This window comes from Myripristis murdjan, chromosome 6, assembly GCF_902150065.1.
Source record: "Myripristis murdjan chromosome 6, fMyrMur1.1, whole genome shotgun sequence".
Taxonomy (NCBI): Eukaryota; Metazoa; Chordata; class Actinopteri; order Holocentriformes; family Holocentridae; genus Myripristis; species Myripristis murdjan.
Window position 1 is genome coordinate 21,816,313 of NC_043985.1, and position 23,059 is coordinate 21,839,371.

At 40.7% G+C, this 23,059-nt stretch overlaps 2 protein-coding genes across 2 annotated transcripts in view; both read left to right on the forward strand.

Moving 5' to 3' along the window:
• Window positions 1-16,973, forward strand: part of pclob (piccolo presynaptic cytomatrix protein b) — a 65,843-nt gene extending 48,870 nt beyond the window's left edge. Inside the window, exons 16-30 of the mRNA XM_030053554.1 lie at window positions 395-503; window positions 742-809; window positions 925-1,169; window positions 2,054-2,104; window positions 2,240-2,370; window positions 3,243-3,269; window positions 4,866-4,959; window positions 5,911-5,982; window positions 6,519-6,819; window positions 7,698-7,901; window positions 10,297-10,438; window positions 10,784-10,842; window positions 11,650-11,787; window positions 11,913-12,058; window positions 13,896-16,973. Coding sequence (XP_029909414.1) covers window positions 395-503; window positions 742-809; window positions 925-1,169; window positions 2,054-2,104; window positions 2,240-2,370; window positions 3,243-3,269; window positions 4,866-4,959; window positions 5,911-5,982; window positions 6,519-6,819; window positions 7,698-7,901; window positions 10,297-10,438; window positions 10,784-10,842; window positions 11,650-11,787; window positions 11,913-12,058; window positions 13,896-14,039 — 1,931 coding nt within the window. The 3' untranslated portion in view covers window positions 14,040-16,973. The remainder of the gene's footprint in view (window positions 1-394; window positions 504-741; window positions 810-924; window positions 1,170-2,053; window positions 2,105-2,239; window positions 2,371-3,242; window positions 3,270-4,865; window positions 4,960-5,910; window positions 5,983-6,518; window positions 6,820-7,697; window positions 7,902-10,296; window positions 10,439-10,783; window positions 10,843-11,649; window positions 11,788-11,912; window positions 12,059-13,895) is intronic.
• Window positions 16,974-22,475: 5,502 nt separating this feature from the next.
• Window positions 22,476-23,059, forward strand: part of LOC115360248 (voltage-dependent calcium channel subunit alpha-2/delta-1) — a 74,819-nt gene continuing 74,235 nt past the window's right edge. Inside the window, 1 exon segment of the mRNA XM_030053007.1 lies at window positions 22,476-22,689. Coding sequence (XP_029908867.1) covers window positions 22,601-22,689 — 89 coding nt within the window. The 5' untranslated portion in view covers window positions 22,476-22,600.

Consider the following 23,059-nt stretch of genomic DNA (forward strand, 5'->3'; position numbering starts at 1 on the left):
TTGTGTAACTGAAGCTCATGCAGCTTGCACTCTGAAATGAAAGTGTGAGGTTGCTGTGTATTTCAGCAGTTGTGGTTTTCTCTCAGCACTTTTACTTCCGACATGCTTGTCTCTTTACAGTTTAATGGTTTGATGCTCTGTTCTCTGCTGCAGCAGTGTAACTTGTAATCCAACAGAAAAACAAAATGGGATATCAAGCCATGTTTAAGCTTTTCAGCTGACTGCGCTACAAACTGGAGCATTACCTCGAATTTGAGAGGATGTATGAGGCACCATGCAAGTTTGATAGCTAGAGAGGTGACATGTGTTTGCCCACAATTTATAACATATTGTGTGGGAATTGATATCTCCCTTTTCTCTGTTTGTCTGCCTGCTTGTCCTTCTCTCACCACAGGAATGCAGGTGTTGGAGTGGAATGGAGTACCCCTGATGGGAAAGACTTATGAGGAAGTGCAATGCATCATGGGCCAGCCATGTGCTGAGGCGGAGCTCTGTGTGAGACTGTGAGTCACAACTGTCATCATTCATCCCTCTGGCCCACTGAACCTCCTACATGCTTAGTAGCAATATGGTGACTCTGCAACTCCCTACGCTGCTCTCTTCCTCTCCTCCCTCCTTTCCCTCCTACCCATTCCACACTCCATCATCCAATAAATAGGATATCACTGTATGATTTTGATTACTACTAAGCTACACTGGTTGATATGCCATGTTTCAAATTTCCTCTGTGGATCCAAACAGCGACCTTAATATGCTGTCTGACCCTGAGCACCCACAAGCCCTGGAGCACCATGTCCAGCTTAAGGCTGGTATGTACAAGGAATTGTGAATATGTAAACACCAGCCTGCGTGTGCATGCATGCATGTATCTGTGTACCAATTATGTGTATACATGTGCATTACCATGTTTGTGTGTCTCAATAGGTGGCCAACGCTCTCCTGGTGTAGATCCTAAGCAGCTGGCTGCAGAACTACAGAAAGTCTCCCTGCAGCAGGCTCCTGGTGTGGCCGGGACAGGGCTTGGGCCTGGGGGGATTGGGGTTCTCTCTGCGCTGGAGCGTTCAGCCCTCCTCCACTCGGGTACTGGATCAGCCGTGTCCAGTGGTGTGCCGAGCCCTGGCCAGCCTGCCTCTCCTGCCATCAACAAAAAACAGAGGCATAGTGCAAAGGTAGTGGCTTTAATTTGTTAGCATGCCACCTGCTGGCTTATTGCAGACACTTGCTAAAGTTGTTTGTACCAAATATTCAATCATACAATGTAACTTGTAAGAAAGACACGGATAATGTTAGGGCATAATGATGAATCCATAAATCCATTTTAATCCACAAGGTATGGAACCTCTGCTGTGGCTTCACCAGTAATAACTCATACAACATTGCAAAGGAAGGTCAAGGTCAAATGATGTGGCTGCTGTGTTCATCACAGAAATGTGGCTGGTCTGTTATTATGGAAAATGAAAACGGTGTGTTTCAGTGTATGTTCATACATGTGAGAGCATGTGTGTCTGTGTGTATACATATATAGTACGTGTAATATGTGGTTTAAATTAAGAATTCTTCAAAGGATGTACAGTTGAAACATAAAACACAGATTTGATAAATAATGATATAAAATATGAACAAGAGGTTGAACATATAGTTGTACACTGCAAATCCAGATATAAATACAGTTTAAAGTGGTTTTATTTCAAGTACAAATCTATTTTTAATTATCTCCCAGGTAATTGATTAACCTTCTCAAACTTCACTGAAAGACTTTTCCAGTCTATTACCCCACTCAGATAGTCAAATCTCTCCTGAGGCTCATAGTTCCAGTGAAAAAAATCTTTAGTGTCTTCCCTACAAGGACAACCCATTCATTCTTTGCCTTAAAATATATACACCAGAATGGAATCAGAGCATCACTTTCTGATAGCTAAACTCAAGGAGATGGCTGACCTGTTGAACTTTTACACTGCAGATCAGGGTTGAGTCAGTTTGTCCATCTATTTTGCTAATCATGGGTCAAATAGTTTAACATCAGTGCACTCATTTTTTTTTTTTTTCCCCTTAGCCAACCGATGTGCTGAAGACACAGCCTCATCCTATCACTGGAGAAATACAGGTACAGAATACACTTCCTCCAGAAAGCACAGTACAATCATTTTCTCAGCAGTTACAAAAGCAATGCACAGTCTGGCAGTTCTGTCTTTCTTATGTAGCCTCTGTGCTCTGTGGCTGTCCACTCTGCTTTCTTTAGCTCCAGATCAACTATGACAGGAACCTGGGCAACCTGATCGTCCATGTCCTGCAGGCCAGAAACCTGGCCCAGAGGGACAACAACGGCTACTCTGACCCTTTCGTCAAGGTCTACCTCCTACCCGGGAGAGGGTGAGCGCTGAGTGTGTCTGAGTGTTCACTGTCTGTCTTCCTGCTTTTCTGTCTGTCTTGTTTACTCTTCCCGGGTTCCTTTCAGACTCCCTATTGACTGTGGTGTACTGAATTAGCTGATTCCCTGTGGGTGAAAAATGAGATAAAATTTGTGACTATTCAGTTTATTTATCCGCATTTCATTGCTTAGATATTTAAACTTAAAGCTATGTCGTGAGAATATATAACAGCATATTTTTTAACCATGTAGTATCTTACTCCATTATTTCATCAACATTATTCTGAGTTTTTTGTGTTGTGGTAATGCACTGAAGCTCTGCCCACATTTGAGTGAATGGCTCTTTTAGTGTCATCCCCTAGTATCAACTCCCAGGCTTCCTCTAGTAATACCTCCGTGCACTGCTCTCTTCCTAAGAGCCTGTGAATAGCAGGAGGAAGGATCGATTTGGCCGTTATCTGGTCTGTAACAGTATCTGCTCTTAGCTAATGGCCCTATCGGACCTGTTTACAAGACTATAAGCCTTCTCATCCTACACACTCTGTAGGCTGGACAAGTGCTTTCATTCACCTACAGTTTCATTCTAAGGAGGCATTTTAAATGTATGTTTCACATCTGAGAATTTGAGCGCACAACCACAGTGTACAGTATATCAAGGGTATATATTTGGGATGGTGAATTATTTATTCACCCATATGCCAACTGCTTAGGCACAAACAGCAACGATACACCCTGAAGTGATGATTGATTATGTCAGCTTTCTCTTCTTTATTGCCTTTCCTTTTATCTCTTTGGGCTTCTCTGACTGTTTTTGTGTTTTTGCTTTTCTTGTTTGTGATATCTGCCCTCCTCTCCCTCTTCTGGACTGCCTCAGCCAAGTCATGGTTGTCCAGAATGCAAGGTAGTGTGGTGCTGCTCTTTGCTTTTAGTTTTTATTTATTTATTTTTTCCCCAACACCTAAGTGGTTTTCCATCCTTTCATCCCCTGTCCAATTATTATCTGTTCTATTTCATGATAAGAAACAGTGGCGGTTGGCATTAATTTATCTAGGTGGGGCTCCTCATCTAACCTCTATCGTGATTATAATGTGAAAGGTTTTGTAGTGTGTGTCTGATGCAAATAGCCTGCCAGTAAAATGGATCCATCTCCTGTCAAATGCACTGTCAGAGGTGTACAGTGAGCTCACATTCAGTTTGAAAAAAAGCAAATGTGATTTCTCTCATTACAGATATAAATTCAAAATGATCAGTAATAAAACAGCTACGCTGCGCAGTTTTGTTTGACCTGTCAGCTCACCCCTCATGTTTATAAGCTCATGAGAGTCTATCTATCTCGATGGCTGCAGAAATTATTCATTTGTAGTGGCCGTGTTTATCAGAAGTTGACACATCAAAGAAACAGGTCAGTCACCCTGCAGAAAAAAAAGCAACAATGATGGCTGATTTACTGATTGTAAATCAGCCATCTATAACAGACATACTGGAAAGTATAATTAGAACAGCAGCAAAAGCATCATCTGGAGAACATATAACCAAATTCACGTTTATTTATAGTCCAAAATCCCTGTTACAGTTTCAAAGGGCTTTACAGGTTTGTTTACAACAAGCAAAATCGCTGCTGACGTAACACTCATGCTGGGAAAGGAAAAACTCTGCAAAAACCCACAGACGATAGGGAAAAAAACTGAGAAAAAATCACCACCATGATCAAGTAATGCTCATAAATGACATACAAACAGACATGGCAAACACACAGTCAGGACACAGGATTTCAAACATTTATAGTACTTTTAATAATTTTGACTTTTAGACTAGCTATACTAGTGCAACACACTTACCTTTCAGCAACTAACAATAGCACCTAACCAAAATCACCATTTCCAGCGAAATAACCACAGCAAACGGTGCAATGGCCGTTCTACATCATTTAACTTCTGTGACAATGAATAACATTTGGTTGGCTACAGTCTCCCATTTGTGTGGCTTGAAGGATTAAATTATGAGTGTGCCAGATGTTGTCGCCCTGTGTAGCCCTTTCACACTCAACAAAGTAACAACTATTTTATTTTATAATTGTTTTATTTATGTATGTATGTATTTATTTATTTATTCTGTAAGTTAAGGTGGGGCGACAGCATATTGTCCTCTATGGATCAACCGCCACTGAGTCACAAAAACTGTTTCTTTCAGGTCTTCTCCTCTCCTTCTCTTCTCTTTCTGAAATAATCTGTGATTTGATGGAAGCAATGGCAGTCTAAGTAGGCTGGTTCAAACAAGTTTTCTTTACAATTTGTTTGGAGTCTGACCTTTTTTTCCTCTTCATTTTTTTTACCTGTTTCTGCATTCTCCACCACAGGAGTTGAATCATTTTACAACCATCTATTTATTCCACATTTATTGAATATAGTCACAGTTTGGTGGCCATTTGCCATGGGTCGGGCAGGGAGGAGAGATATTGAGTTGACTGCCAACCTCTCTGAATATCATGATTTCTCAGTGCTGATAACAAGAGAAGGACCAAGTATGCGCAGAAAACCATGAACCCAGAATGGAACCAGACTGTCATCTACAAGAATATTCACCTTGAGCAGGTATGAAATGACTCTCTCTCTCTCTCTCTCTCTCTCTCTCTCTCTCTCTCTCTCTCGCACACACACACACACACACACACACACACACTCACACACAGACATGGAAACTTTGACTCGGCTGTGCTCATATGTGCTGCAGGCCATTCTGGGTAAATGTGGATATTCTCATTTGGATTCTGTCCTCGTGGGCTGCTCTCAATGTCCCTATGTAGCCTCTTATCAACACTCCCAGGATTCTGGTTAACAACCTTCTCTTCTGCTTCCCTCACAGTTTCAACACAGACAGACTGACTTTTGGTCATTTAAACAATGAGTGATAGAAACTTGGCAATTATGTGCCTGCGTGTGTCTGTTTTTCACTGGGTGTGTGATTGTGTGCACTTGTGCATTTGCTTGTGCGTCAGTGTGCATCATATGTGACAGAGGCATCCATGTTCAGCCCAGTGGTACCATCTGGGCTGTAATTATGACACAGGTTTAAGTGCAGATGCAGTGGCTTTAGTGCTCTGAGAATAGCGGCCGCCTGTAAAGGCAGAGGATTCATTGGCTCCTCTGGGGCTGACTAACATTAATCACGTCTTTCTCTGTTGGCCTGGGCAGCATTTTAAAGGCTTCTGCATCATTCATTTGCTCACTCAGCCCTGAGATCAGTGTCCTTCTACACATTCCCATACACATGTATACAAACTGACTGCATACATGCGCACACTCCTGTACATGCATTAAACACACCATAGCTAATGTAGCTCCACTGTGCCAGCTCAATGGTATACCTAGGTTTTATTCATGAGTTGCACACATAGTGCACCTAAGCTGCCACCCGACACATGAAGACACACAAGCAACTGTCTAGAAAGAAGAATTTCTGTCCTTTAGATCGAAATGCACCCACAAAAACTTCAATCAAAGTATCTGTCCTCTTCCCTTCTATACCCTTTTTTAAAATTCCAGTTGAAGAAAAAGACGCTGGAGGTGACAGTGTGGGACTACGACAGATCTTCCTCAAATGACTTCCTGGGAGAAGTGAGTGCCTCTGGAATCTGAATTGTGCAGTATCAAATGTCAGATGCATTTAGCATTTATTATCACACCCTAAAGCCTTCTGTTGGTCTGTTTGACCAGCTTTTGCATATATAAGCAACTGTTATAATCATATCACTTCCTTCCCAAAAACTCAGAAGTCAGTGTTTGTTTCATGCCTGTAATGTGCATAGTGAGTGATGCTTTTAATGCCACATGCAAACAGCATGGTAATTATGTAGTGTGTCATAGTGTTTGCACACACACCAAACTGTGAATTGTCTCACCTACCTTCATTCACAGTGATATTTTTTTTCTCTTTTCATGTGTCAGTTAGATTTTTCTGCTTATTGTGAATGGCTGGCTTGGCTTACAGTGTCTGTATAATGTGTCCATCCTGTATTCACAAAACCTTGCATCTTTTTTTTTTCTTTGTTTGTTTGTTTTTCCTCCCCATGTCTCTTCCTGTCTCTGTCTTGTGTGCATGTGTGTGTGTGTGTGTGTGTGTGTGTGTGTGTGTGTGTGCGTTTGTTTGTCAGGTGTTGATCGACTTGGCAAACACAGCCCAGCTGGACAACACTCCTCGCTGGCTGCCTCTGAAGGAGCAGAGTGAGAGCATTGAGCACAGCAGAGCCCATCATGCTGCTCAAGGCCCTCCAGGGTCTGGAGCTGGTCAAGGTCAGGGCCAAGGCCAGGGCCATATGTCAGGGCCTGGGATGGGGCCTGGGCAGGGTTTGGGACACGGTCAAGGGCATGGGCAGGGTGAGGGCAGTCATGAATCACCTAAGAACTCCGTTATCAAGAGCAGGAGCCATGGAATATTCCCAGATCCAGCCAAAGGTAAGAGATTTCAATTAAATTCACTTCACTTTATTGGCCCGACAAAATCAACATTTGTGTTGCCAAAGTGTAACAAGGACAAGAACAGAAAAAGATGTAGTTCAACAAAGAGTAGATATCAAACAATACAGCTATCACAGTTTCACTGCGGACACAAATATGAATATTCATTAAGAACTGAGAATCCCCCTACAGGTCTGTTACTGGAACTTTGTGCTTGAAACCCTCAATTACTCATACACAACATACATTTCCATAATTTGCCTCAATGAATTAATTATGTTAGTTAATCTGAATTGCAACAGTGTTTACTTAGCTTAGCTGGTTTGGTTTGCTTTCCTGCCAGAAACTGTAATTTGAGGGATGGTCACAGAGTTGTCATAGAGATAGAGCCTGTTGCCATGGAGAAAGAAATACTAATTATTTTGTGACCGCTGTAATTACACTTCATGTGTATATCACACACTACAAGGGATAATGGGAACCCCTATGCAGTAGAAAATACAAACACTTAGAAGAAACTGTGGTGATATTTTATGTGATCCTAATGTGTATCTTTCTTGTCACTGGTATGAAAGTAATTGGCTCTTGATTTGGCTGAAATCATTGTAGCAAATTGTATCAGTTTATGAATAACAACTGGATTTTTGTCCTCATTCTTGTATTGCATATTAACTTGATACTGTGTCCATTTGTTTTTGTTTTTTTTATGATGTGACACTTGTATTTATCTCTGTGTTTACTGTTTACTGTTGTAACAATGTTTATGCTGCCCTCTTGGGCCAGTTCACTCTTGGAAAATTTTAATCAAAATGAGACTTTTACCTGGTTAAATCAAGGATAAATATATAACACCCCTCTGCCTCTTCTTCCCCCAGACATGCAGATGACACCTCTGGAAAAGTCACACAGCAGTCCAGGCAGCTCCAAGTCTTCCTCTGATGGCCAGCTGCGCTCCCACGGCCCCTCCCGCAGCCAAAGCAAGAGCAGCGTCACTCAGGCCCACCTTGAGGATGCCGGGATAGCCATCGCTGCTGCCGAGGCTGCCGTGCAACAATCCCGCCTGCAACCAAGTAAACCCCGCCCCTACCCATAACACGCTTCCTGTGATATGCTTCCTTCTTCCTGCGCATGCCAACATTTTTCGAAATCTTTTGATGAAACCTGCCCTACCATTTGTTCACTCCTTAACGGTTTTCCTTTGCCTTCTGCTTTCCTCATCTGACTGTTTTCTCTGAGCACAAAATGATTTGTTTTGATAAATACTCTTAGATTAATTTGCGCTTGCTGCAGGTGTGATAAATTCTCCAAAAGTAAAGTCATAAACATAAACCTAAGGCAGATAATGAAGTTAAATAATTGCAGCACACTGTAAATCAAAACCTAAACTCAATATTAAACTTTTCTAATCTTACCCAATCTTATTATCTAATTATTCAGTCTATAAATCTGAAATTACTTATCTGTAAATATTGCATTATATTATATTACTGCATTAAATATACTAACCATTTGTTATCTTACTTCTCTCTAACGTCACTCTGATAGCTACAAGGACATCATAATTTTGACATAAAGCAGTTAGACTAAGCTACGGCTACATCAGCAGTGCACACAAAATCACTTAAGCAGATCGATTTTATCAGCAACAAATATAGTATTCCAGAGCCCTTATCCCCTCCTGTGTGTCTCAGTGGACTGTGCATGTGCCAATCCCAAGCATATGGTTTCTACAGACCCCCAGTGTGGAGATCTCCAAACCCAAGTTTAGAAACCAAGCAAGGATGGCAATCACTCACACATACCCATGGGTCCTATTAGCCTGGTTTACATAATGTAATTCTTCTTTATTAATTTAAGTCCTACTCTTGAGCATTGTGACTGAAAGATAAAGATAAAGCGCTATTGTCATCCCTGAGAGATGTTAGCCCAGTGCCATAGCTATTTGAGCATGCACTCTCAGCTTCCCTGGCTACCAATCCCTGGCCACTGAGGACATTGTGATGCTATAGTCTCTCTGTGTGTGTGCATGTGTGTGCCATCTGAACCCTTAGAAAAGTCAAGAAACACACACAGAAGGTGAGGCACACTTGCTCCCCTCCCTACCCAGCTCCTATCCCACTCCCACACCCTAAAACAAAAGGGACACAAACGTGGTGTGAGACTGACCAATCAAACCAGGAAACACAGACACACCATGGGGTTCAAAAGGCAGCAGGAGTCTCACCCTACACTCACCGGCCAGTGAGACTAAAGCGGTCAGCTAACCATGAGAGGAACAGAGGTGTCAAAGGGAAGGTGAGATAACAAAGTAGAAATATAATGATAACTAGTATTAAACCTATATCATTAGCCCTAATGCAATAAAACTATAAAGCAAAAGATAAAATGACCCAAAATTAAATCAAATATGACTAAATGTGTTCATAAAATCAGTGACCAAAGTAATGAATCTGTTTCTCATTTAATATTGTTTCATGTCCTTCAGTCTGTGATGTTCTGTGTGTGTGTGATTTTTTTTTTTTTTTTTTTTTTTTTTTTTTTTTTTTTTTTTAAATCATTGTCATTGTTACACTTATTGTGGCTGGATTAGGGGTTTCCAACACTTGTCAGCATCCTGCTGAATTTCATTCTTTCCACGGACTGTTTGTCCTTCAAAGGGAATCTAGTTGCTAGCTATTGCTCATCTTTTTAAAGCAAATATAAAGCAGTGGACACTGTGGCCATGAAGCCAAAGAGGTATCCACCCTTAGTCTAGACAGAGACACTTCACACATACCCTGAACTAATCATTCTCTTTCATAGTCTGAGTGTAACTCAACAGCAGCCAGGAGCCAAGGACAAACAAATGAGTCTGTGAAAGAGCACACACATAGACTCAACATGAAATGTACCTCTGATCTGTATTAAAACCCAATGACTCTCATTCCTTCCAGTGAAGGAATCTGCAGTTATCATTATGGGTTGACTGATGTATTGTACTGCAGTGCTAGATGCAAGGACAAACTGCCATCTAAGCTGATCTGCAGCCCCTGCCCCCAAGTGTGCTGTTATGCCATGGTCAGTCAAAGTTGTGTGTGATGGACAGCCCCAGTCTCAGTGAGTGATGGTCAGGGGTGTGAAGTGTTTCAGTCTGTTCTGTTAAACATGCATGTGTCTGTGCTAAAGGTTGTGTCAGTGAAAAACAGTGTGGTCGCTGGTGTTTCCATGTCATTTCCTTTTCACAAACACACACAAAAGCATCACAGAAGATATTAACTTTTTGTAAAGAATAGGCATATTCTTGGCCACACAAACAGGGACCAATCTGTAAATGTATATTCTGAATATGCAAACAGCTTGATTTTGAAAAGATCATCCACAACAATCCTTTTCTCGAGTTAATCTCCTTTGCACATCTTATCTTAACTATTTAATTCTGTTCTCCACCAATATTTACTCGTTCTCCATCATTTCCCTCCACTCTTGCACCTGCAGGACCAGGACACCGGCTGGGTGATGTCTCAGGGTCAGTGGTGCTGTCTGCCCCCAGCCTGGTGGGAGATGCCTATGGAGGCCTAGATGGGGAAGAGGCGGCTGGCACTGGAGTGGACAGTGCCATTTTTCAAGTGCCACGCATGTAAGGGAATCATGGACTCATTTCAATATATTGTATCTGGCGAATGTTAAAGGCTGATTATAAAGAGCATTTAACTGTGAAGCTCATTGACTAGAAACACCAAGGTGCTGAAAAAGATATGTAAGACTAAGCAACAGAGAGTTACTTCTTGTGGACTTTGTTGAAGGTGTATTTATTAATTAAAACTAACATGTATGCTGCCACTGGCATGCGTGAGTGGTTTTTATTTTGTTAGGTCAATCATGTGTGCAAGAAGTTTGTCTTTTCTGAAATGTTAAAGGCTGGCACTGATGCTCGGTACCACTCTATGTGATTTGTGTAATTTATTCATTTCTTATTTCACAGTGGAAAGCCTATGCCTAACGGCACGGACAACAGCCGTCTAGGGCCCCCAGAAAATGAAGGCAAGTGACACGGAAATTTCAGTGGGATCCATTGTGAATGCTGTGAATGTCTCGAGGCTAGGAAAGACAAATACAGGGTGTCGACTGTTCTCTTATTTGATTGTGAGCCTCCACCTGCTGGGCGTTCTCTAATATGACAGTCAGAAGGTTTCTTTTTTCTTTTTTTTTTTTTCTTGTTCGCTTTCCTGTTCCACAATCGCCTATTTAACTACCTTTAAACCTTGCACTCATGATAAGTCTATTCAGCTGTGGTGCTAAGTGCCCTGCTAAGTGTTTACTGTCAATGAACAATGATTTACCCCACATAATGATTTAAAGCAAGGCATGTATAACAGGAGACAAGTGAATGTCACACTATCTTTCCCTCTGTCATAACTATATCTAGGTTTCATGAAGCTCAGGTGTCACGGGCCTCTCTGCTGTATCCAGTTTCACGTAATAACAAAGAGCCTCAGGTCACCTTAGGCTGTAGCCTGGCAGCCGTTACACACATGAGGGTCAGCAGGTCACTGTCACGGTGCCTGACAGCTCGGGTGCTAATTAAGAAAAAGAGCTGGCATTTAACTCAGCATGTCCCGGTATAACCATTAACCTTAATTATCGATAAGGACAAATAATGGTTTATAAAGTGAGATCTTTGTGAAACAATAGAGAAATACTGATCACTAAGCTTGTTTAAGCCCTCGTCAATATATAACAAATACACATAATTTAGCCAAAAGACACCCAAATAAAGAAATACAGCAATCCCTAATCCATATTTTTAATAATGACCATGTCTCTCTCTCTCTCTCTCTCTCTGTTTAGGTGGTAAGACCCAAGTAATGGGGGAGATCAAAGTGGCTCTTAAAAAGGAGGTGAAGACAGAGGGGGACCAGTTGGTCTTGGAGATCCTCCAGTGCAGAAATATCACCTACAAGTTCAAGAGCCCAGACCATCTACCAGGTCAGGAAGTGTGAATACGTTTATATGCACTTGTGTGTGTGTGAATTTCGGCATGTCTCTCTATTGCCTTTAATAGCTTGTAACACCGGTAATCAATGTCCTTCATTTGTCTGTTTTGTTTTCAGACCTGTATGTGAAGCTGTACGTTGTGAATGTGGCCACACAGAAGAGGATCATCAAGAAGAAGACCCGAGTTTGTCGACATGACCGGGAGCCATCTTTCAATGAGACCTTCAGATTCCCTCTTAATCCAACTGGTCACTCCATACAGGTACAACAGAAGCCTGTGATATGCTGAGGCTAGCTGTGAACTGGGCTTTATCTGTCTTGCCACCTGCAAACCATCTCACACCTGTCCCACACCAGAAGCGAGCGATAACTTGACAGTATGGCCTTGGGAAGTGGGAGTCATAGTCACAAAAACAGGACCCAGTCATGTTGCATTTGGGAGTTTACTTATTTTCCCATTTTCACCTGATAAAAATAAGCACCCATCTAGTGTGAGTAAGGTTAATTACTTCAAATTTAAATCTTCACAGTTCCCACCCATGCCTCTTTTTTGTCCAGGTCCTTGTAACTTGTGCTGGAAACATTATAGAGAGGCAGAGACTTCTCTACTGGCAAGATAAGCCTCTCTAGATCAATTGAAGGAAACAACTAGCTTTTTTAGTTTAAAAAACCTGATGCTCACTGCAAATTTGGACATCTTTACTGAAACTACTGGCTGCTATTTATTTTTTCATGCCACCCCTCCTCCCGCTCACTTGCTCGGTGTTCAGTGTCATGTACCACTGGTCTAGTTTTGATGAAACTGGGAGACATGATGCTCCTTCATGCTGTGTTTCAGCATTTAAAAAAAAATAATGATTGACCTAACTGGGGATTCAAAATTCCAGGTCAAAATTCTTCACTCAAACATGACATCTAAGACACTACTGGCCTGATTTTGACAAAACTTGGAAGGATCATAAATTTTAGTTCTATGTTTTTCACCAATGGGCCTGACAGTTACACTTCAATCAAAGGTCAACATTTCCTATCATTACATTAAAAAAAAAAAAAAAAAAAAAATCCACTGGATGTACAGAGAAACAGGGACATAAATAAAAAAGAGACTGAAATAAATAAGATAAAAAAGATAAATAATTAATATGTCAATATTTATTGATTTATTGATTTATTCATTCATTCATTCATTCATTCATGTTAAACATTTGCATATTTTCAGCACATACTGAAAGGTATGTTAATCAAACCCCTTGTGGGTTGTATGGTCCCTGACTCATGATTGGTTGAAGTATTTGAGTGCTTAAATCTATTGCTTTTGTCGCGCTCTCACAGTGTTTACATTGTTAACAAAACAAAATAGCTAGCCAGCTCACTAGTAAGGGCAGGAGTGATGGCTCAGTAACGGCAAATGAAAGCTAGGAATTTGTCATGACTGGTAAACAAAGCGGAAAAAAACCATGTCCCATTTTTTTACGGCTGAGCATTTAGTCAAGTGAGCTTCTACAATGAGAGCTGTCTGCTGGCTTATGGAGCAGTCTGGGAAATTGCCTGCCTCTTGGATTATGCCTCACACAATCCTCTGAAAGTGGTCATAAGTGGGTGAACCTTTTTAGAGAGTGCTATTTTCGTTATTATTCTTTAAAGTTACAATATGACACGAGCCAGCTCCCTTATTATGCTCACAACAAAATAAATCAAACGGTGTCACTAAATGCATAAGTGACATATAAGTGGATTTAATTTGTATTTGTAGATATAACATTTTCACCTCTCAGGTTTTAGATTATTCATTCATTTATTTCCCCTGTTTTCTGTGCTTTAAGTTACTGAATAATTGATTGACCAGATTGATCAGATTTGATCCTCCATACCCCATTGACCTGATTTTGAGAAAACTTGGAGGGACGATGTATCTTGTTACCAGCTGGTTCGGGGGCTGTCTGCATCATTCGTGGGGGATGAGATGTTTATTTGCTTCATCTGTCCAGTTTCTCAGATGGCATGAGTCCATGACCTGGTAAAGCCTGGACACTCAAAGTGACAGTCATAACAGAATTAGTAATACATGACAATCTGCTTCTCTGTCCCTGTGCATCCAGCTGTTCCTGGTGTCCAATGGAGGAAAGTTCATGAAGAAGACTCTGATAGGGGAGGCTTATATCTGGCTGGATAAGGTGGACATGAGGAAGAGAGTGGTGAGCTGGCACAAGCTGCTGGTCAGTTCCACTCAGACCAACCCCTGAGCACCACATCAGATGTGGCCAACAGGCATCGATTAAAAAAAAAAAAAAAGGTGAAGCCAGACTGTTCTTGTTCAGAGAAATTACAAAAAAAGATGAAGATGAGAAGGAGAAGGAGAAGGGGAAATAAACAGGATGTGAACAGGTATCCATGTAATTTACTTCCTCAGTTTATATGTTCAGAAAAAGGGAATTAGATTCAAGTATCATGCCAACTGTATCTTGATCAGTCTGACACTGCCAGCGCACACGTTCACCCCCGGCCCACGTCTACAATTCTCTGGCTGTGGACTTTGCCCTTGGCGTGCAAACACCACAGCAGGCAGTAAAAAGGACTCAGCAGCAATATGGCTTTGAGAGCAGTGATGTCACCATGGTTCCCCGTTTACGATCCACATATGACTTTTTTTTTTTTTTTTTTGGTGCTGTGCCACTGAGCTAACACAACTCAGAACGTAGGATACAGAATTATGAACCTATTAAATCAACACTGTTCGACATTGTGTTTTCTTCATATGAGAATCATTGTTGCAATTCCCACATGATAATCGTGATGTATGTGGATTTGTCCATCAGTGGATCTCAAGTTTTCAATGCTGAAGGATTGCGTCATGTATTTTGTATAATACTCCTTGAGTTTCAAGTAAAAAATAAAGACGGCGTATTGGATTGTAGAAAAGAGCCAGAAAGTTGATTTTGGCTATAAAATGAAGATAAAATGTACAGTGCTCAGATTGTAGATATCACAGGCAGATTATACATCATATCAGAGAGTCACACTTTACAGTGTGATATTTATATAAGATACAGAGATTTCAGATGTAGAGTATATCTAAATACTATATGTAAGAGCTGTCCTCTTTATCAGTCACTGTCTGATAGATTATATATCATGAAGTATAGACATATATTCTCTTTCAGGTTGAAGCTGTGGATGGTGCACTGACAATCCAGTAGGCTACTCTTGTCTAGGGTGTTATGCAGTCTTTTTAGCTGTTATGTGAATGTGGACCTAAAGGAGTGCAAGGATATTCATGACAAGTAGCTTCTTTGGTCCTCTGATCACACAGTGTTACACCACTAAATGTTCTGTGGAGCTTCGATAGATTTAAATTTTAAAGGTCAGGTTCCTTGTGAGAAAAATGCCTGTCTTATTGGTATGCTACGACATGAAGCAGGTTGGAATTACAATAAAATGAATGGTATTTTGTGCTCTAAAGCAGATTCTCATCAGCCTAAAGCACATGCTGTGCTGAATGTTACAAGCCAATCGTAGAGGATGACAAGAATTAATCACATTTGTGTTGTTTGTAGACCATTTTACTTTTAGACAGATGTAGTTGTTGATAGTATGTTAGTATTTCCTTCTGTGTAGCCTATCATGTAATTACGCTGCTATTCTGGTTTGGGATGGGTATGTAATTCACACCAGTTGTGTCAAAACCACAGGTAGATGTTCAGCTGTCTTTACCTCAGTGTGACGGCACTTTGTTTTTCCGTGTGTTCACATTGTCACCCCTGGTCTGTGTTATATCTCAACAAGAATTTAAAAAAAAAAAAAAAAAAAATGAAGGAAAAAAGAACACAAAATAAGTACTCAAATGGCAACTGATCTTGTCGGTCAATTGATGGGATTCTGGTGTGAGCGCTGTAAGCTCACTAAAGCTGTTCTGCGTCAGTGAATCCAGTTGCAACCCAGTGAACCAGCCTCTTTCACTGCCTGTGACCAAAGCGCTCGAGCCCACTGGGGTTCAGTCATATTCTTCAACTGAGGGCAGAGGAACATGTCAGTGCTCACGGGGCTATGGCCCAGTACTAGTGTAGAGTGGGATACCCCTTTATTCATCTATTAATGTGTTTTTTGCCACCATATCTACAATATGAGACCAACACTATCAGGTGACCCTCAGATCTGCTGTTAACGTATTTAGGTATATCACAGGGCTGATGCAATTTTTTTTTTTTTTTGTATTTTTTTTTTTTTTTCTAATAAAATGGAGGTAATAGAGGAAACAACAAACACAGACCTTGAGTCAAGATGTCACTTGACTGTTATAGCAAAGTAAAAAAAAAAAGAGAAAAAAGAGAACATATATAGGAAGAGACATGGATGATGTTATAGAAAATTATTTTGTTGTGCCAACCTTGACTTTTTTTTTTTTTTTTTTTTTTTTTTTTTTTTACAAACTTGTTGGTTCCTTTGAGGTAATTCTATGCAACATATATGTGTTTGAATGCATTTTTTTGTCTTAATTAAATATATCTGTGAGCATACGGTCGGAAAAATGTGTATCTTATAGAAAAATAATTTTAATTTGTACATCATTGAAGGAAAATATGAAATATATTAATTTTTTTACTGATTTTAAAATATATTGATGTTAACATGTACATGGAGCTCGTGTACTTTAGTGTTACATTGTTTATTTTTCTGTCTCGTTTCAAGTGTCATGACATGCAGATTCACGTGCTTGTGTTTCTATGTTGAAATTAGTTGAATCATGGTGTATGTAGTGGCAGAAAATACTGTAGTGTGCATTTTTTATCTATGTGACAAAAGAAAAAAAACAAACAAACAAACAAACAAACAAGCAAAGCACTTGGGGTTCCTAAACACAATGCACAGTCTGAGGAGAAATCACCCTTCCTATGCCATGCTCATAGTCTACTGAACAGTCTGTGTACAAAATACGGTAAATAAGACATTCTTCTTTCAAAGCTCATTCATGACTGTTTAACCCCTCGTGTGTCATTAGACTCCCGTCATGCTAACTACTGTTTGTTCGGACCAGATGTTGCTTGTAATCGTGAAAACAATCCATTTGTTGTTGTTCTGAGGGTGTGAATGTGACTCGAGTCATTTGATCTGTGTACATAGTGTTTATTTTCTACAAAGATTGAATGTTTATATTGTCCGAGGTTTGAGCATGTGAGTGTCAAAAAAAAAAAAAAAGAAAAAGAAAAAACACACAAAAGACATACCACTATAATTGTACAGCAATGCGTGTCTATAGTTGTATAAGGGGAGTTGACAGTGTAATCAAAATGTGTGCCGTCAACCAATGACTATCTGTGCAACCATGTCGAGTAAATGGCTGAAACAACACAAAGGGAAAAAAATCTATTCAACTTCAATAGTTGTCTGAGACTTTCTGTTTTGGATGTTGCATGTTTTGTTGATGGTTTGTCAGTATATTTTGCTTCCAGATTATGTTTAAAAAGAGACAGAATATGTATAGATTTATCTGTATGCTGACTGTATAGAAATATGCTTGTAAAATTGTCTTGTTTTTCACTCAGTGTAAAAACAAAGAATCTAATGTTATGGTTTTGTGGTTGTACACAGGATGTGTTGAGATATGCAAATTGTGCTGTAAAAATCGGCTGTTTCCCCTGAGTCTAAAGAATAAATATTAAGAAGAGCTTATATTCCACATGCCGGAGTCAGCTTGGTTTTGTTCTGTATTTTTTGAGGAATGCACAGCAAACAAGTTATATGCATATTTTAATCTTTACAAAGTGACTTAACAGCCTTTTCACAAACAAGTGCAACTTAGTTCAGGACCCACCTTAAATTCATGGCAGAAGGTTTCCCATAAATTCAGCTCCTATTATAGCGCAGCATCCAAAATAATTGTCAAATGGTGATGTTATTGTAGTGCAGCTTGCTTGCCAGTTGGCGACTTTTGCACAGAGTGGTTTGTGGTCCGTAAAAACAAGTGAAAACTAGGTAATACTACAGTTTCAAGATTGCCATCTGTTCCCACCACCTGTCTGTGAACCTGACTGAACCACGACATATCAACTGATATCAACTACACAGTCAGCTGTGGCTTAAAAAGGGCACAGCGCCTGCAAAACACACCTGTATAGCCTATAAGGTGTGGCTGTATAATCACATAAGATTGCATTTCAAATGCAACTATGTGTAAGCATTAATTTCCTAAAAGACAATATGTAGACAGTGCAGCAACAGTAACAAAACCATGACAACAGTGAGTGTTGTCTATTTCAGCATTTAGGCCTGCATATTGAGCAGCCTTTACCACGTAAACATTTTCTTCTCCCTTTTTCTTCCAAGAGAATACACAAGGTGTGGGAACAATACGTAATTCTATCATAGCTAAAATCTTAATTTATCTTACTAACTCAAAAACAAAATGAAAAATGTAGGGTAATTTATCTGAGGTAAGCAGCAGGGTGGAAAACCATGTCTCCCTCTGTGTGTGGCCTATTTAGTTTGTTTGTTAGGGAAAGGGCAAGTTGGTGTGGAGGAGGTGAGGGGGCTCTGGGCTTTCTGTACATTAGGGTAGATTTGAGTATGAGTCATGGTACTGCTGAATCTTTAACTCCACATAGGGTTATAACTAGCTGGCATAAAGTCTATGCTTATTTACAGTGTTGCCAGGTTTTTGTGTGTTGTGCAAAAAGTAAGCTATTTTTAAAGAAAGATGGAGAGAGAAAGTGAGACATGAGGGATAGGCTACCTGACATGAGTACCTGGCAACCTTCAGCCTGCACTACACAGCTGTCGGCTAGAGGCAGCACAGGCAGCAACTTTTGTTCTGCAAGGTGAAGCTGGCAGCAGGGTATTTGAATAAAACAGTTTGTATTAACGGTTAAAATATTAGTATTAAATGATTCAAACATCACGGCATTAAAGAAAAGCCTCGTTGTCTTGTCTTCACTGGATAGAGCTCACATCAGTGAATTTCATTTTTAAGTTTTAAGTGTAAGATGTTTGCTAACTTGTGCTGATTGCTTAAAAATCATGGTTTTAAAAATGCCACCCAAAAAGAGGACATGGGTGGATGAAATCAGGAATTAGGAAAGTCCCGGATGCAGCAGCTGGACCAGCACAGAAAATACACAGGCAGGTGGAGCTGCAGAGTCTCAGGTGAACTCTCTGGCTGTGAGATCATGAGTTATTGGAAATAAAAAAATAATAGTGGAAGTTTATGAGAAAAACAGGCTAATGTTTGAGCCGTGCTGTGGCTCTGTCATGAATGCACTATGGAAGCTACTGTTAAAATACTTTGGAAGAGTGCAAATTCATTTCTTGGTTTGATTTAGGGAGGCTTACTTACTTGTGCTGTACTGTACTTTGTCTCCATCACACATCAACTCATTGTATCACCTGCAGGACACACCAAATCTATCAGGACAGCAGACAGGAGAGAAAGTGGCTGGAGCTATAGAGTCTCAGCTGAGATCTGACACTGTTTTAGTGATCAAGTATTTTACTCTTCTTTGAAGTACACAGAGGTAGGAATGCAATATATTTAGAATATTGGGCGGCATAACTTGTTGTTTAAATAGTCTCTATCCTGTTGCTGTGATTCATATCCATGAGGCAGTGAGTGTGAGATTGACCAGGAGGCAAGAGAGGATAAGTTAATCTGAAGTGACAGGGACACGGGGAATGAGCCAAACCAGCCTGAGCCAAAATGCACTGAAGTACAGAGACTTTCAAATATCCATATTTTGGGCAAGCTATGTAAGCAGATATATACTGAATAAAGTGAACATTTGCAGAATCAAGCTCTTCATGTGTGTATGTTCACATGTGCATGTGTGTGTGTATGACAGAGAGAAAATGAGTGTGAGCATGTACACACACACACACACACACACACACACACAAGCATACAACTGTGCGTATTCTGACAAATGGCTAAAAATGTCCCTACCAATGCTAAATCCAAACCTATGCCCTTGTTTTTGTGACGTGACAGAAACTAAATTAAAGTATGGCTGTGCCAGGTTACAGGTAATGTTGCCTTTCGGCAGTGAGCTTTCCCCCCCTTTTTAACCTTTCTGTAATTACCTCTGCCAGGGAGGTGAAATCTCTGACAGGGGGTTATATGATCGCTCCTTTTTGGCCGTCAGCAGGATGACTCAGAAAGTACTGGACAGATTTGCACAAAACTTGGGAAGGTTGGTCAGAGGCCAGCGAGGAAGTGATTAACTTTTTGGGCTAATCCAGGGGCAATGGACTTCACAAACTTCTGGCCCTTGTGTGTGTGTATATGCATTTGTAATATCAAGTATTAATAATTAAGAAAAAATAGGACAGAAGATTTAACTATTTTATCTAGCATGTCAGGGAACTGGGAAATTGAAACAAAAGAGACAAAAGAATATAACAAACAGAAAAAAAATGAAGAAAATATGGCAAATAGAGAAAAATTTAAATTTGCTTCACTGACATGACTTTTCACCATCATTACATGGAGGCAGCTAATTATTGTGATTTCATTGTATCACCTCCAGATGGCAGTATCTTCTACCAAATAATCTCAAGGTTTACAACTGCAGCATACAGCACAGGCATTTGCATACATTATTACATTAGAGATGGTTGCCATTCATATCCATGAGTGCGGGTGGCTTCGTTGTCTGGGTTAAATATCACTGATAGTCTGCTTTAAAAATGGGATTTTCTGGGCAGATGATTTGGGGCGTATTACATTAAAATAAATATCTTGTATGCTATTTAGGAAATCCCATGTTCTATGGTTGTATGTTGTAAGACATGATATTCCACGCTAATTAATTTTATATCAAATGTATGGAGGAATTGTTGCAAAAATTATGGTTTACCACAAATTAAATTAAATTAATCTTCCTGCCATTAGCAATAGTGGTGGTAGTGTGGAACTGTACGGACTTGATAGAATATACTGATGCTGTCAAGTAGGCATTAGAGTTACACTGTATGTCTATCTTTGACAGATGTAATTACTTTTTTTTTTTTTCTGCTCTCATTCTGCATTACTTTCACCGTGTGAGGCAAAGAGTTGTTGGAGTGTAGCAGCATGAACATTAGTCTGACACCTCTTAATGTCTAGACGTCAGTGTGAGATGCTCCTGTTAAATAAGAAAGTTTTGGATGCTATTATCTGCTGAGAAGTCCTTCATCTCTCCATTTTTCCCCCCAACACTCTATACTCGGCCATTATATTCCTCATTCTAGTCCTCATGTTTCATTTTCTTTTCCTCCTCATATCACTAAGGTGCATCTGTCACCTCGCTGGAGAGAATGAGTGTAAGAAGTATGTGTGAGAGAGAAGGTAAAGAGAGTGATGTGACAGGAAGTCAAGGGGTGAGAACAGAGCAGAAACCACGGGGGAGAAAGCAACAGTCAGAGCAGGGCGAGAGGTGGGGATGAGAGAAACAAAGAGAGTGGGGGAAAAAGAGAGGAGGGGAGGGGCAGAGGACAGGAGAGATGGTGTGTGGTTGCCAGGCAACGATTGATAACCAAATCCCCAAGCATCCCGCTTGTGCTGCCCTGCCCTCCCTCCAGGCCTAAAATCTCTCTCTCTCTCTCTCTCTCTCTCTCTCTCTCTCTCTCTCTCTCTCTCTCTCTCACACACACACACACACACACACATGCACACAACACACACACACACACACACACACACACACACACACAGAGTAGGTTTATGCTCTGATTACCCTGTTATTCAATTGAACTGTTCAGACTCAAATGATGACATGAGCCATGCCGTATTTGTTTACCTCCTCTGTTGCAGAAAATACTCTTCACTATACCATCCGTGGCAGGTGGCAAAATATATAATCTTGTAAAATATGTATGATTGATGGCACTGAGAGAGACTGCATTTTAACTGAGTCTCTGTCACTTTTCCCTTTCTCAAAAGACTGTGCGTTTTCCATTGAAAGTGTGAAATCAATAGGTCTATCACCGTGGCACCGGTTCCTGTGTGGAATAGTTTCTCTGCCTGCTGTCACTCACCCTTCCAGGACGACAGATAGAGACTGACAAAGACTGTGCCATCAAAGCCAGGAAAAATTTCCCCTGACTCTATAGGGTCATAGTGTAGGTTGAACCGAGTGTGCATCTGTATTCAGTGAATGAGTGTGTCTGTTACGTTTTTCTTTCTTTCTTTCTTTCTTTCTTTCTTTCTTTCTTTCTTTCTTTCTTTTTTTGTATAAAGCAGAGGTTTAGAAACACTTTGTGGTTCCAAACACAAAATAACACCCAGAAAGAAATATCAAATTTTTAACTCTGCACACACATTACAGCAAAATACCTTTTCCCTGAGGAATATTACATAAACCTTAGTATTGCACTGGAGGTATAAATACCCTGAATTAGCCAGTGTGATACCGGTCACTATAAACTCACCTTTACTATCGCAGACACATGAGAAGCCTCTAGGAATAGTAGTGTTTTTTTTTTTTTTTTTTTTTTTTTCGAGGGCAAGAGAGAAAGGAGGGGGAGGGAGGGGAGCACGAGAGAAGTAGAGGTGGATAGAGAGAAAGAGAGAGAGAGAGAGAGAGAGAGAGAGAGAGAGAGAGAGAGAGAGAGAGAGAGAGAGACGGCCTGAAATATCCAGCCCCAGTAGCCTACCTGTTAGAGCGCTGGATGGCCGGTTGATCAGATTAGAGGTGTCAGGGTTGGTTAATCTCTCAGAGAGCGACACACCGCTACTCACGCTGCCTCGGCACACCGCTCTCATTCAACGGTGGCGAGAAGGAGCAGTGCTGAGCGCATTTGGTGTTGACGCGCGTCGGGGAATCTCCCCCCTTTGACAATGGATACCTGCAGGGTACGAGCCTTGGTGGTTCTGGTCCTGTTATGGCAGGACGGGTCTTGGGCATCGCAGTTTCCGACACAGCTCATGTAAGTAGCCCGTAGCCTAATCCTATTTCCAACATATGTTCCGGTTTGCAGACTCCTCTGTACAAGTGCCCGCTGTTTGGAGACAAGTGATCGCTTATGCGCCATGTATTGTGTGTATGGCTGTATAGGGGGCTACGTGCGCGCTTGGGTGTGAGTGAGTAGGGAGGGCTGGTCATCTCCGAGATGGTCAAATCACAGATGCTCATCTTGTGGATACATTTGTTTGACGGCATATGATACTTAACTGTACCCCGGGCGTGCTTTTCCTCGAGACGGTGATTAAATTTAGTTACCCTAATCAGCTGTTACTCGCCGGTAGACCGATGACTGTGGCCACGGACCGCTGTGACAGCTCTTCTATGAACTTGTT